The sequence below is a fragment of the Solea solea genome, chromosome 16 (genome assembly GCF_958295425.1).
Source record: "Solea solea chromosome 16, fSolSol10.1, whole genome shotgun sequence".
Classification (NCBI taxonomy): domain Eukaryota; kingdom Metazoa; phylum Chordata; class Actinopteri; order Pleuronectiformes; family Soleidae; genus Solea; species Solea solea.
Window position 1 is genome coordinate 26,030,007 of NC_081149.1, and position 16,435 is coordinate 26,046,441.

At 42.6% G+C, this 16,435-nt stretch overlaps 1 protein-coding gene across 1 annotated transcript in view; it reads left to right on the forward strand.

Moving 5' to 3' along the window:
- The window catches only part of prr12b (proline rich 12b), a 35,079-nt gene that overhangs the window by 4,918 nt on the left and 13,726 nt on the right, over positions 1-16,435 (forward strand). Inside the window, exons 2-6 of the mRNA XM_058652876.1 lie at positions 4,358-4,515; positions 7,289-7,450; positions 7,979-12,390; positions 12,721-12,933; positions 14,040-14,114. Of these exons, the coding sequence (XP_058508859.1) occupies positions 4,358-4,515; positions 7,289-7,450; positions 7,979-12,390; positions 12,721-12,933; positions 14,040-14,114 (5,020 nt within the window). The remainder of the gene's footprint in view (positions 1-4,357; positions 4,516-7,288; positions 7,451-7,978; positions 12,391-12,720; positions 12,934-14,039; positions 14,115-16,435) is intronic.

A 16,435-nucleotide genomic window follows, 5' to 3' on the forward strand; every position in this document is an offset into this window, starting at 1 on the left:
ATGATAATAATGATAATGATAAGGGGGTGGAGTCGCTCAGTGGTTAAGACCGGTACCCTGTGTGCAAAAGACATCATGGTTGCAAGTTCAACTCCACCCCTGGCTGTTGTACTCAATTCCCTTGTAAGTCGCTTTGGATAAAAGCGTCTGCTAAATGACATGTAATCTAATTTAAGAACCCATACTTTCTTTTGTTGATGATGATTTCATCATATAATGATAATAATTTAAACTTTTACTTTCATTCTATTCTTATCATTATATTTGTATATTTGTTGATGGTGATATCATTGTTCATGATTTCATTTGGAGAAAAGCGAGTGTACATGTCATACGCTGGTTTTCCTGTTACTCCCTGAACATCTGCATTTCATTTAAACTTTAAACAAATAGAATGACTTCTGAATCTTCTACTGAATATTCCAGTCTGTAGCACCTTGGATTGTTTATTGTCAGAAGTGTGATATGATAGAGGTATGGCTGCTCTATATTCTGTACATACATTCAAATAAAAATCATGTGGTTTTTGTAGCCTTAGAAAAAAGCATGTTATACCTCAGGCCAGAGTCTTCATGGAGACACTACCTTGTGCTGCTTGAAGCTTCACACACTGAGAAGAGTGGCTCTGCCCACACAAACCTGAGGAGAAAGAAAGAGGAAATAGCAGAGAATGGAGAATTGTGGAAGAGTGGTTCGATCCTTGATCTGTCCAGGGTGCACCCCGCCTATCGCCCTGTGTTGGCACAGCTCCCCCGCGACCCTCCTGTGGAGGATAAAGTGGTAGAATATGGATGGATCGATCCTTTCAGTATGTGAAGGCCACCAGAGTAAAGGCAGGGGGAGTGGTCTCACATTAAGCCTGTCATAATTCTGCATTTGCCGACGTGCACGTACTGCACATGCCAGCGGTTGTTCTTCTTCTTCTTCTTCTAATTATTATAATAATAATCATAATAATAATAAGTTTGAACTTCTCTTTTATTATCATCTCCATTCTTTTTTCTTCTTCTGTTCACACTTAATTAGGGGTCAGTTGACTCTTCCAGGTGCATACTGAGTCTCATATTCCTGTCTTTCCTTCCTTATCTACCTTCAAGCAGTGTTAAACTCAAACCACCAACTGGACTGGAATGCCCACGTGTGTGTGTGTGTGTTGTCCATGTAGGGTCTGAATGGACGTACACATGTATGTCACATGGACCTTGGCAGACTTCTGCAGACACACAGATGTGGAAAGTATGACCTTAGATGATAGTAGAGACGTCATTAAACTCTCATGTCATCAGATAGTTGAGACGTCATTAAACTCTCATGTCATCAGATAGTAGAGACGTCATTAAACTCTCATGTCATCAGATAGTAGAGACGTCATTAAACTCTCATGTCATCAGATAGTAGAGACGTCATTAAACTCTCATGTCATCAGATAGTAGAGACGTCATTAAACTCTCATGTCATCAGATAGTAGAGACGTCATTAAACTCTCATGTCATCAGATAGTAGAGACGTCATTAAACTCTTATGTCATCAGATAGTAGAGACGTCATTAAACTCTCATGTCATCAGATAGTAGAGACGTCACTAAACTCTCATGTCATCAGATAGTAGAGACGTCATTAAACTCTTATGTCATCAGATAGTAGAGACGTCATTAAACTCTCATGTCATCAGATAGTAGAGACGTCATTAAACTCTCATGTCATCAGATAGTAGAGACGTCATTAAACTCTAATGTCATCAGATAGTAGAGACGTCATTAAACTCTTATGTCATCAGATAGTAGAGACGTCATTAAACTCTCATGTCATCAGATAGTAGAGACGTCATTAAACTCTCATGTCATCAGATAGTAGAGACGTCATTAAACTCTCATGTCATCAGATAGTAGAGACGTCATTAAACTCTCATGTCATCAGATAGTTGAGACGTCATTAAAATCTCATGTCATCAGATAGTAGAGACGTCATTAAACTCTTATGTCATCAGATAGTAGAGACGTCATTAAACTCTCATGTCATCAGATAGTTGAGACGTCATTAAACTCTTATGTCATCAGATAGTAGAGACGTCATTAAACTCTCATGTCATCAGATAGTAGAGACGTCATTAAACTCTTATGTCATCAGATAGTAGAGACGTCATTAAACTCTCATGTCATCAGATAGTAGAGACGTCATTAAACTCTTATGTCACCCTTATGACATCATGTTTATACTGAAGTTGATTTAATGAAATTGTAACATGTTGTCATATTAAGTAATCTAGCATAAGAGTAATGTGTACATTCATAACACACCATTAAATCCCAGTTCAGGCTCAGAGAGTTCACACAAGGAGAAACAATCATATCTATGGCTGCTGAAGTCTCATATCTGAAGATAATCGCTGCTTGATCTTATAGATAGACAGCGTTTTCTGACTGCTAACTGAAGTTTGTAATCCACCAGCTGCTGATCTACTGCTAATAATAGCTTTACTTCACAAAATGTGGCCGTCAAAATGCAGGAAATCGTGCTTCAGAGGGTTTTACATTTCTACGTTTTCCAGGGGGGAATACCTGTTGAGGATAACACACTGTTGTGAAGCAAACTTCAGTTTCCAGGCAGAAAAGCAGTCTCAGGGTCTTTGTCTGAGACTCAGAACTAACCCAGAACACTTAGGTGTCACTTTCTAACTTTTTTTGTTTGAACAAATGAATAATGGAATAAACACTGAATGTGAACTCACTGACAACATCTAAAATATAATTATGTTCCGTCTGTAACATCAAAACAAGGCAAACAATGTAATGTCTGATATTATCAGTCCATCAACCTGATCGGTGTGAAGAGCATCTCTTTTTGTTTCCAACGAAATAAAGAGAGAGTGCACAGATGTGTCCAACACACACATATTTATAGGGAGTATTAGGTTATTAGCGGATCTTTAGTGCACACCGTCTGGGGGTGTGTCTGTGGAGAGAGACTTTGGGACTGCTGTGCTTGCAGCTGACGCCGTCACTGACCTCTGCTGGATTCTCACAGCATTTTGAGCAAGTAATTACAGTTTGAACGTGAACTTTACGTCCCACATTTGACAGAATATCAAATTCACATGTTGTCTTGCTGAATGCCATGTATGCACTGGTTGTTTCATCTGTTTGGGAGTTAGAGCAGCATGATGATATAATGTGCCATACCATTGCCTCTGAACCAAACCCCAAACATTTGCTTCTTAATATGTATCGTCACTTTGGCTATCCTTATTCTTGCTGCAGTATACGTGTTTATGGACTTTATTTTAAGAAATCACAACATAGCACACGTGGACATTAGCTGATTGTCTTTATGGACTTTGGTGCGGAGAGTGAACAGTTTACAACGTAACACAAATTTAAGTTTCCAATTTGGAAAAGACTGTTGAAGAAATGGATAAGGCAACATGTATATTGATTAAGAACGCAGAATGTGAGCATTAACAACAGCCACTGATACAACCAGTGACAGGTCGTACTGTACATACCGTACATTTGGAAATTGCAACAGTGTGCATTAGTATTCTGACTTAAGGGTTTATTACCATGCTTATATTTTCAGTAAATGTGTACGCTGATACCAAAGATTATAGTTTGGAAAAGTAAGCAGGGAGGTTTATGTGTTGCAGTTGATCAATGTGTTATGTATTTTTTGGGGCATTTTGGTTTTAATAATTATAATAATAACAATAATAATAATAATAACGACAACAATAATAATAATAATGATAACAATAATAATAATAATGATGATGATGATAATGATAATAATAATAATAAAGGTAACAATAATAATAATAATGATACCACTAATAATAATAATAATAATAATAATGATGATAATAATAATAATAATAATAATGATATTATAATAATAATAATACTAACAATAATAACAATAATACAAATTATAATATTAATGATACCACTAATAATAATAATGATAATAATGATAACACTAATAATAATAATAATAATAATGATGATAACAATAATAATAATAATAATGATAATAATAATAATAATAATAATTATAACAATAATAATAATAATGATAATAATGATAATAATAATAATACTAACAATAAAAATAATAATAATAATAATGATAACACTAATAATAATAATGATAATAATGATAATAATAATAATACTAACAATAAAAATAATAATAATAATAATGATAACACTAATAATAATAATAATGATAATAATGATAACAGCAACAATAATAACACTAATAATAATAATAATAATAATGATAACAATAATAATAAAAATTAATAATGACAGTCTGACGTGTCATCAGTACATCAGTCAAACCAAATAACCCTCTGTTTTCAGCTTCATGTATGACAGCTCCAGGTCGTCCCATCCAGACTCGGAGCTGCTCCACAGACAAGCTTATGGCACACCTCATCCACTCCAGGGCTATGCAGCCAACCACCACCCAGGAAGCTCCAGACAGGGCGGGGCCTGGGGATCTGCTGGACGCACACTTGGTAAGATACATACATCAGTAGAAGATTTAGTGAATGAATGATTTAGAATGTAGAATGTTTAGGACCTTTTATCGTGTCATAAACACTGACCTTGTGCGAGCAGTGCCCCTCACTGTGACCCTCATGTGGAGGATAAAGCGGCGATGAGTGAGTGAGTGAGGGACACTGACCTTGCTGGGTTGTAGTGTCGCCCTGGCGACATTACCACACACTGTGCACAGGAAGTAAGTCCTGGTTCGTCATGACTCAGGGAAGCAGGGTGGAAGCACAACAGAGACATAGTGCTGGAAAAGTGACATAGCAGATGAAGTGGATTTTACTAAGAAAAAAACCCTGGGTGTTCATCAGTTTAATGGAATTATATTACTTTAGCAGCATGGTCGTTTAGAGGAGGGGGTGCAGTATTTTGGTAATTGTTATTTCCCCAGGGCGTGCCAGAAGTTAAGTACTGAAGCTTTGATAATAGGGCAGCGAGATATTCTAAAACTTACACAGATCAGAACATGTGATGATTATTACATTACATTACATGTCATTTAGCAGACACTTTTATCCAAAGCGACTTACAATAAGTGCATTTAAACATTTGGGTACAAATAAGATCTAGAAGTGAGAAAGAGCTTCAATTAAGCCAAACTATGAAGTGCTAGTCGTCGTCGTCATCGTTTTAGTCAAGGTAGAGTCGGAAGAAATGTGTTTTTAGTCGGCGGCGGAAGATGTGGAGGCTTTCCGCTGTCCGGATGTTGATGGGGAGCTCGTTCCACCATTTGGGAGCTAGGACAGTGAACAGTCTCGAGTTCTGCGAATGCCTCTGCAATCCTCTCAGTGAGGGGGCAGCAGGCCGGTTTGCCGATGCAGAGCGGAGTGGGCGGGCTGGGGTGTAGGTTTTGATCATGTCCTGGATGTAGGCTGGACCGGATCCGTTTGTAGCATGGAACGCAAGCACTAGAGTCTTGAAGCGGATGCGAGCAGCTACAGGAAGCCAGTGAAGGGAGCGGAGGAGCGGTGTAGTGTGAGAGAATTTTGGTAAGTTGCAGACCAGTCGAGCTGCTGCATTCTGGATGAGTTGCAGAGGTCGTATGGCACACGCAGGGAGACCAGCCAGGAGGGAGTTGCAGTAATCCAAGCGTGAGATGACAAGAGCCTGGACCAGAACCTGTGCCGCCTTCTGGGTTAGAAGAGGCCGTATCCTTCTGATGTTGTGCAACATGTATCTGCAAGATCGAGCTGTTGCAGCAATGTTGGCAGTGAGGGAGAGATGGTCATCAAGTGTCACACCCAGGTTCCTTGCGGTATGAGAAGGAGTTACCACAGAGTTGTCAAGGGTGATGGTCAGGTCTGTGGTGGGAGAGCTCTTTCCTGGGAGAACAAGAAACTCAGTCTTTTCGAGATTGAGTTTCAGGTGATGGTCAGATATCCACTGAGAGATGTCGGTCAGACAAGCGGAGATCCGTTCTGCTACATGTGTGTCGGAGCTGGGAAAAGAGAGAATGAGTTGGGTGTCATCGGCGTAGCTGTGATAGGAAAAACCATGAGAGAGAATAACAGAACCAAGAGAGTTGGTGTATAGAGAGAAGAGGAGAGGGCCCAAGACAGAACCCTGAGGGACCCCAGTAGCTAGAGGACAGGGTTCCGACACGGATCCTCTCCAGGTTACTCTGTATGTTCGGTTTTGAAGATAGGACAAGAGTAGGGTAAGTGCAGAGCCTGAGTCACCTAGTTCTTGAAGGGAGGAAGTAAGGATCTGGTGGTTAACTGTGTAAAACGCTGCAGAAAGGTCAGACAGCCACTGAGTCAGACAGCCACGGGGCTGGGGAGGACTTACGAACCTGCCGTGAAGTAAGAGGACAGAGAGACTCAAGAGCGGAGGACAGAGTAGAGAGGAAGGTGTCTGTGGCAGAGTTGGGATGCATGAGGGAGAAGGAGTCAGCTGAAGGAAGTGCTGATAGAACAGTTGAGGAGAGAGATGAGGGAGAGAGAGAGCGAATGTAACGACGGACAAGTGCAATATCTGATGAGATGAGATCATCAGATTGGGAGAGTGGGAGAGAGTAAGAAATGAAGAAATGATCAGAGACATGAAGTGGAGTTACCTTGAGGTCAGAGGTGGAGCAGTTTCTGGTGAAGATGAGGTCAAGGTGGTTGCCAGCTTTGTGAGTTGGTGGAGAGGGAGCAAGTGAGAGATAAAGAGACGAAAGTAGAAGAAGTAGATCGGATGACTTCTCTGACTGGATGTTGAAGTCACCAAGAAGAACAAGTGGTGGTCCATTTTCTGGGATGTTTGAGAGGAGGACATCTAGTTCCTCCAAGAAGTGTCCCAATGGGCCTGGTGGACGGTAGATGACAACAATGATTAGTTTGACTGGGTGAGTTACAGTTATAGCATGAAATTCAAACGACTGTTAAGAGAAGTGTGGCAGTGGGTAAAGAGTGAAAGTCCAGTTGGGGTTGATGAGCATTAAATATTGGTAAGGTTTAGATTCAGACAGGGTCAATGAACAGTTGTTTCCAGGAACAGTGACCTCATTAGTTAAGTTAGTATGGAAGATTGTCTTCTGAAGTCCTCTGCACAGATGGATAGGGCAATAATTTCAACCTACCAAAGCAATCTACAGGTCAAAGGTCAAAGCAGGGAAATGTCTGATAGCAAAGGATGAGAAAATTGTTGTCATAGTCAAAGTAACTATTTGGTGTTTCTGACTGACCAAATCAAAAGTACATTACAGCAGAGATGATGATATGATCTATGATATTGTTTTTGTTTTGTCGACAGGTTTATCAGGACTATTTGATACCAGCCTCCACCACACCAGCTCTTCTGGTCCTGACCCCTCCGTCATGAATCTGATTTCAACACTCGAGTCCCGGGGTCCACAGCCCACTCCCTCTGCTTCTTCTCTCCTCTCCCAATTTAGAACTCCCTCTTGGCAGACTGGTGAGTGTCAGAGAAACATTACACTTGAGACACAGTTCCTACTACTACTGAAACTACTGGGGATGGCCCCATACCACTTTTTTCATATCCAATAGCGATACCGATACAGCAACTTTGAGTATCTGCCAATCCAGTACTACTCCGATACTGTCCTTTTTCCCACTCTGAAAAAACTGAGCAGTTTATATGTAATATATCCATTAAAATAATAGATTTTAATGGATGCTTTGTTAAAACTAACCATCCAACACGTCACTATAAACTGAAACAAATATTCTACTCAGGTGAAGAAATAAATACATCGCTATTCGATCTATAAGTGCATCCCTAGAAACTACTATGAATTTTATTAGAAGCAAATTGTACAGATTTAATTAGCAAAATTAATAATAATTGATTTAATTGTATTCATTCAAGTTTTTTGTTTTAACCTGTCAATAGTTGTTAATTGGTAATAAATGAATTTGTTTAATTTGAACAGTGACTTCCTTTGACCAACACAATCCATGTAATCCATGTTTCCCATAGCAATGCATACACCAGCCCCACCGGAACTCTTTATTTCAGGGGCACTTCAGGGTTCCAGTTCCTTCCCCTCTTCCTCAACCCTGTCAGCATACCAGCACCCTGGCTCCTTTTCTGGGCGGTCTTTCACTCCCTCAATATCCTTGCAGGATGCACCAACATTCAGCTCAACTCCTAATGGCTTGCTGTCCCCCCATGATCCCTTGCTACACATCAAAACATCTTCTCAATCCAGCTTGGGCTTTAATCGCTTGCTATCCCAGAGTACCACTTACCGGGGTTCTCAGGAACCCCTAGCCCCTGCTCAGACCCAAACCCCTTCTTCCTCTTCCAACTGCCACCTGTCCCCTACCCAGTTTAACCTGTTATCCTCTCAGCTCCACAACCAATCCTCCCAGCTCTATAATGCATCCATGCTCTCATCCACACCAGCTGTGCTACCTGCGACAACTCAGCTCCCCCCACCTCCAGAAAGGGCAGTTTCAAGGCAAGACAGTGTGATCAAGCATTACCAGCGTTCATCCCCACCCCACCCCACAACTCTGCCCATGCAGCAGTATGTCAGTTGTGGTGGTTCTAGCTACCAGCCGATAGCCAGCCATCACCGACATGCGGGTGTGTCCTGCAGTCCCCTAGGAGATGAGAGCCCATCCAGAGACCCAAACTCTTCACCACGTATGGAATCCCAGACATATCGACCTATCATCCAAACTCCTTACTCATCTTCATCCACCAACTCCTCAGTCTCACCCTTATCTGGCACTAAGGGGGTCAAAAGTTCCAGCTCCAGTACTGTCTACTCCTCTTCAGTTTCATTATCATCCTCCTCCCGTACCCTACACACCTCATCATCAACCACCTCCACTTCATTATCCTCTTCTAGCCCCAAGGCAAGTGCTGGCTCCTTGTCTGCTCCCTTTTGTCAGAAGCCCCCAACCCAGCCAGTGCCAGTGCCACCTAGTCTAACATCATCTACTCTTGCTCAACAGCCAGCAACCAAACAATGCCTCTCCACATATTGCTCTCCATCTGTGGCTAACTCTAGTACAGGCCCTCCAGACCAGACCTCTCCTCAGCAACATGTCCAGTCCTACTCTCCCAACCAGCCTCCAACTGCACACATAACCCACTCATATGGAGGCTTCAGCTCACCTCATGCCCAGGACCTGAGCTCTGGGGCAGGGGGCACTGAAACGAAGGCTTTCACTGGTGTAGGTACAGTAGGACACTCATTCTCTGCAGAGATGCTCTTTGGGGGTTCAAGCTTTGGTTCAGCTTCTCTTAGAAGAACTGGCAGTCCATCATTAGGGTATGGGAGTGCTGGAGAATCAATAGGAAGTGGATCTGCATCAGGAGCTACAGCACTTGTTAGTGGAGTTGGGTCTGCAGGATCTGGAAGTGGGGCTGCAAGTGTTGGTAATGGAAACAGTTACCACCTGCCTGAATCTAGTCCCTCATCCTCCATCAGTTCAACTATCAGTCGCCCTGGATTGCACTCTCCTGCTGCTGCTCGTCCTGCACAGTCCCCAGGAGTGTCAGGTGCCACCAAATATTTGTCCTCCATCCTCTCTCCAGCTTTTATATCCTCACCACAAGGTTTTCATGATGCACAGCAAGCGCAGAATCAATCCTACCATGCTTCCCCACCTAAGACAAAAACAGTATCAAACATGGTAGGAGCTCAGCAATCCCAAGATGAGGAAGAGGATCATGATTTCCTCATCCATCACCTACTTCATGCACAGGACTCAACTGCCCATTCTTCCCAGCATCACCCACCTGCTCAGCAACTCCCCCAGTCACTCCCTCAGGCTAGGGATGGGGAAAGCAAGGGTGTGGCCTTAGATATAAATAAGGTTTCAGTAGAGCGCTACCCCTTTCAGAGTGTCATTCGCAGCAGTAACACGGCCAGCGGTTCTGGCTCTGGATCGACAATTATTGAGGCAACAAATGGCTTAAACAGTCAGGTGGAGCTACCACAGAAGAAACAGCAGCAAACCAAGTCAGATGTGAACATATCAAAGTCCACTGCTGTGGGCTTAGTAGGGGTCAATGACTCCCTTTCCCACTCCCATACTACCCAGTCCAATCAACAACAACGTGGCCCCATGGGACCTGTGGACCGTTATGGAAGAGAGGACCCCTATACTCAGCAAACACACTCCCAGCATTTCCATTGCACCTCTCTCTTGTCGTCACACACTCAACACCCCCAGCACTCTCAAATCTCCCACCAGACTCAACACACAGAGCATGCTCAACATTCTCAGCAAGGCCATACTCTCTCACATAGCCATCCTCACATGGAGCTAAAAAAGACGCCTGAAACAAATGATACGTACTTATGTAACACACCAGATGTTCAGCAAACTCACCAAAGCCAGGTTCCCCTCTCCCTGATGGACTCACCGCCAGCACATCCACAGCACATGCTGCAGTCTGTCCTTTCCCATACCACCCACACCAAGCTGGACCCCCAGCTGCCCCCTGAACAGCAACAGCAGCACTCCTTGAGACAGCAGGCTATGGGTTCGTCTGCAGGAACAGGGCCTGCTGGGGTGCACTCCCACTCACAGAACCACTCCTCACAGCTCCCAAACCAGGGTATTGATACCCACTACAGAGATCCAACCCGAACCATTCAGACCTCCAGGGCACCACTAGATATGGTAGACCAGTCTCTATCCCAGGCAAACGCCAGAGACAGTGGAGGACCTCTGGAGCGAACTGGGCTTGGTATGACTGTTAGAGGAGAAGGAGGCAGTGGAGACATGCATAGACAGCAGCACAGACTTACACCCCACCATGTTTCCCAACAACCAACCTCAGATCTCCATGAGTTTCTCTTAGAACCTAATTTGGGATTGTCCACAACTTCACACCTACATCACCTCAACCAACCTCAGGCTCATTCCCATCCCCATGGCCACCACCAACAGCAGGCACATGCTCACCATCAGATGTCACACTCTCTGTTAGGTCACCCAAACTCCCACAGGATGGAAGCAAATATTGGGACTCCCCAACCACAGCAACAGCCCCAACCAATAGAGCCTGAGACGCAGCTGTCACAATCCCAATTAGATCAGCTCAAACAGCACCCGTTTGACACAATGAGTCCTGAGTGTAAAGTTGGACAGAACCATATTCAGCAGCAGCAGTTTGCTCCTCTGAACCCTGGATGCTTTCCAGACTCTCTCTTACATGATGGAGAACGCTCTTTCTTTCCAGAAATGGAGGACATGTTTTGTTCAGCTGATTTCAAGTCAGGCTTTGTTGGAGATTCCGGCACAAGACAGGGAACTCAAGAAAGCCTTACACAGGGCCATGGGCAAAGGCAAGATGCTTTAGAGTCCTTAAAAACAGGAGATACTGGAGAGAGCTATGATATGGTCGGTCATCACAGTGATCAAGGCTATGGACCATACTGCCACAACCTTCCAGGAACTGGAAATGGTAATATGCTCTTAGATGTTGACTCTATGAAGAACCATGAGCTTCCATCTACTGTGAATACTGACCAGCTTGGCCTCATCCACTCCCAAACTTCCACCATTGGATTAAACTCATCAGTTCAAAGGGATGGCACAATGAACAAGATGATGGGAGCTGTAGGAGTGGGTGGTTTAGGTGCTACTGGTCTGACATCACCTATCTTCTGCTCTTCTCGACCCAAGAAGCTGCTGAAAACCAGTTCATTTCACTTGCTCAAACAGCGACGTGAGCCACAACCGCAAACAAAGAAAACCTATGCACAGGAATATGAATTTGAGGATGATGAGAATAAAGCTGATGTTCCAGCTGATATTCGTCTCAACAGTCGGCGCCTTCCTGACCTGCTTCCCGATTTGGTGTCTAGTTGTAGGAAGGCTGGTGGGCCATCAGGAATGGGTGGGCTTAGTCCATTGATGAGTGACATGGACTTTTCCCATCCCAGCAACTACTCTGCCCTGGGTTACCCTCCACAAGTCCTCCCACATGATGGCCCCAAGAAGAGAGGCCGGAAACCAACTAAGCCAAAGCGTGAAGGCCCTCCACGCCCCCGAGGTAGACCTCGAATACGTCCACTTCCAGAACCTCCTTACTGCAGTGGGCTGGTAGGCTCAGTGACAGGAGAAGGTAGGAGGGGTCGTGGACGTGGTCGAGGACGAGGCAGGAGGGAGGAGGTGCATGTGGACATGCATCGAGATATAAAAGTACAAAGCCTCCCATATAATAGTCAGCAGTTGAGCCAACAGCATCCACAACATCATCAGAGACAGCAAGAAGACTACCACCAAGCACCACAGCAGCATCATCTGCAGCCTCATCAGCAAAGTGTTTCCTGTGCTTCCCGTCAACTGCATCATCAACAACAAGATCATCAACAGGACCCATCTGAGCTGCTGCAGCAAGAGCCAATCAGGCCTATCAAGGTAATGTTCATATACAAGTGTTGTGACATTGAAATGACCAAAATGACTCATTAAGTACTGTGAAAAATCTAAGTCTTAAATGAGAAATTATAAATATCTTTTGTCACGTAAATATTTAGGAATTGCTCAGACTTTGCGCTAACAAATAACCACTAATAACGTTCTCAATACTGTGTATTAAAGGAATAAATGCAGAGGTCAAGGCAGACCCATATTTAGGCAGTTGCCCAATGCATTATTCTGCTCTATGTCTTAAATTGCCAGACCACAGTAATTCCAATGAAACAAATGTTACCTGCTTCATCTTGAAACATCCTGTCTGTCTCTCAGATCAAACTGCCTGTTTCCACCATGCTTCCATCTGAGTCCTTGTTGAGGACAGATTCTCTGTCCAGTTCTGAACCAGTTCTGTCGGATGGATCAGTGGGGTCAGCACCGTCTCTCGGCCTGAGCCCTGGACCCATCAACACCATGGATATCAGCAGAAATGAGCTGAACCAGATGAAGGAGGAGATGGTGAAGCACCAACAAAAAGCTGGAGAGGTAAAGAACACACGAGAACTGTAGCAAAAGGAACACCTGCCTACCCCACATACCTAAATGATTCAGGACTCGTCTCACTTGTGTTGTTTGTCTTTTTGTGTTTGCGAGGGTTGGCTCCAGCGTCCCTCTGAAAACAAAGTGGTAGACACTGAATGAATGAATGAATGAGTTCATTCACAATGTTCACTAGGGCTGTCATGTTTCCAATGATCCAAAATGTTTGAACACTTATTATATGGTAAACTATTAGAATATATAGAATAGAATAGAATAGAATAGAATAGAACAGAATAGAATAGAATATATAGAATAGAACAGAATAGAATAGAATAGAATAGAATAGAAATACTTTATTCATCCCCGAGAGGAAATTGTTTAAATTTCCGCTCGAGGATGAATATTAGTCGTGTTTATGCCTCGCCACGGCACGTTTTAAGTAGCGTTTCCACGAGCATAGCACCTAATACCAGGTACTATTCTTAGTAACTGCTCCACGAGGTTCCAGACGGGCTGAGTAGGTAACTATGCAACGATTGGTCAGAGTGCCGTCACAGGAAGAGACAGAAATCAAGCCGAACTGTAGATCAGTTAAAACTATTTAACAATCCTAAAAACTCGGGTTAATCTCCAACAATTAATAGAGAAATGAATGACAGTGCCACTGATCACGAGCGGCGAGCTGAATCACAGACCCTGCCGCTGTGTTTCAGTCCAGAGTCAGAGTCAGTCGGTGCTCCGGTCCTGGAGGAAGAACAGAACTAATATTTTGAATAAACTGATTCTAATGATTCAGTTACACTGCAAACAACTGCTTTACAGTGTGTGTGTGTGTGTGTGTAAAACGAAATCACTGCAGTTTCACACAGCCGTGCAGTGATGACTCCGCCCACGTTGAGTAGGTACTTTTTTGTAGTGGAAACGCAGCCTGAATCGTGCTGAGGCGAGGTTGAATGCTCTATTCAAAATGGCTCTAAAATGATAAATGTGTCCCTGAACCTCCACTACTGTAACATTTTGGAAGGAATCATAAAGAGAAGTGATTGTTTATTTAGTTGACCTTTACTACATGGATTTCTGACAGCAGTTTTCCTCTGACGCTAACACAGATGATGTGGAAGAGAGAAACTGATGATACTCTGCATCCTGAAGCCTGGGCTGCTCTGCACAAACTTTCCACTCCAGTAAGTTGTTTCATATCCTCTCTAAAATGAAATGAGCTAATCCAGTTTATTAGTTTATCATTTGTACAGATGTTATTGATATCCCTGTCATTACTACAAAGGTAGCATCGTGTTTTTTAAGTAGCCAATTGAAGACATGGTTCAGAACAGAAAGCCCAGGTATGTGCAACATTGCGCTTTATAACAGAAATAAAGGTGTGAACAGCCACACCATGAAGAAGCCTCCACTTCACCATCAGCTGAGGACCACACGAGTCAGGGTCCTGAAGAAGGGACGGTCCTATTTACCAAAAACCTGTCCCATGACTCACCGGTTCTTACACAATCCAGAACAGAGAGACTCCTCCTCTATTTGTGGAAGAGTCCCTGTCCTTTACATAATCCTCTATAAAAGGTGGGAAAATCAGAATCAGCCAGACCCAGTCCACCACGCTGCTGGCCTCCACACCAAGTCTACACTGGAGCCTAAAAGCAGCTCGTCTATGACCCCCCTCCCCTCCTCTATGGGCAGGAAGAGAATGCTCTGTGGGACTCACGTTTGTTAATAACAAGGATCCAACCTTTGAAGACAGGTTTTAAAGGTTCAACTTTTACAGTAACATTTTTGAAATAACGGTTCCATCCCCAAGATAAACAACCAGGTGTTTCATTCCTCCTCTCTTCTTGGTAAAACAGCGTTCTCTAAAGTCCATCAGCAAAGATGGATGATTTAAAACAATATTTACACTCAGAAAAAATAAAAAACAGAGTGAAACCTCAATTTGTGCAGAAAGGGCACTAATGCCTGACAGTGAACTCTCTGAAGCTTACGTGGAGGTAACATTAGAACATTGTACTAAAGTGTTTTTAAGACATTTAAGCAAAATCTCTCAATTATTATTTTCTGTCTTTTTTTGTAAGAAAAGAGGTTATAGCTGACTGATGGCCAGCTCCCTCTGACTGACAAAAGAGAGAGCAGAGTGATGGCTGTTGCCAGGGCAGCTGTTGCCACGGTTACTACATGTTGAGAACAGGACTGTTGCTGCCACCTGCTGTCTAAAAGCTTGATTATTATGAGAGTGTAAGAATTATTGATGGTGAGACTCTCCTCAATCCTCTCCTCAGGAGTAATGTTGTCCCTGGCTCAGTTTCACTGTGTTTGCAGATGCTCATAATATTCTATTATATTGTATTATATTATATTATATTATTATATCATATCATATCATATCATATCATATCATATCATATCATTTCATATCATATCATATCATATCATATCATTTCATATCATATCATTTCATATCATATCATATCATATCATATCATATCATATCATATCATTTCATATCATATCATATCATATCATATCATTTCATATTATATCATTTCATATATTGTATTATATTATATTATATTATATCATATCATATCATATCATATCATTTCATCATGTCAAGATCAGCCAGACCCAGTCCACCGCACTAATCCAGTATGGCACGAGGTTCTGGACTCCAGACCGGATGAGTTCAGTTAAAACCCGCTCAATGTGATTTTACTGTTTCATGGAAGCTGAGCAAGAGATTGTTGTTGTTGTTTTTTATAGAGACAAAGTTGACATGAGAACCTCAGACCAGTTTCTATAAAAATGGATCACATATGTGATTCCTGAAAGGTGCATGTGTGTGTTTCCACCCGCTGATGTTAAACAAAGATTGAAAGTAAGTACGTAACAACGATAAAGAGCACCAGTAGCAGTTTGTTGCTTCCTTCTATTACTGGACCACTGGACTAAGTGGACGATTGTTGTGGTTTCCTCATCAGTTCACACATTCATCCTCCACATGTGTTTCACAATGTCAATCTGTTTCTATTTCACTAATTCATATTTAGCCTTTATTGATACCCCAACTTTTCAACCTACTACAAACGTGTGAGGAAAACTTGTTTTTAAATGGTTGTTGCACCTTCAGAGCACTGAGGTCAACAACTCTGCGGTTCCTGGACACCATTCTTAGCTCCAGGCTTAAATCTGGAGGGGGAGGAGCCTTTTCTGTGGAACTATAGTCGGGCTGCCCACAACTGCTTTGGTCTACAGTGGAGCTTTTATTTATTTGTGTATTTAGAATTGTAATGGGTAGTTGTTTCTCTGTTGTGTTGTTTCTGTTGTTTTTCTGTTGTTTCTCTGTTGTGTCGTTTCTGTTGTTTCTCTGTTGTGTTGTTTCTCTGTTGTTTCTCTGTTGTGTTGTTTCTGTTGTTTCTCTGTTGTGTTGTTTCTCTGTTGTTTCTCTGTTGTTTCTCTGTTGTGTTGTCTCTCTGTTGTGTTGTTTCTGTTGTTTCTC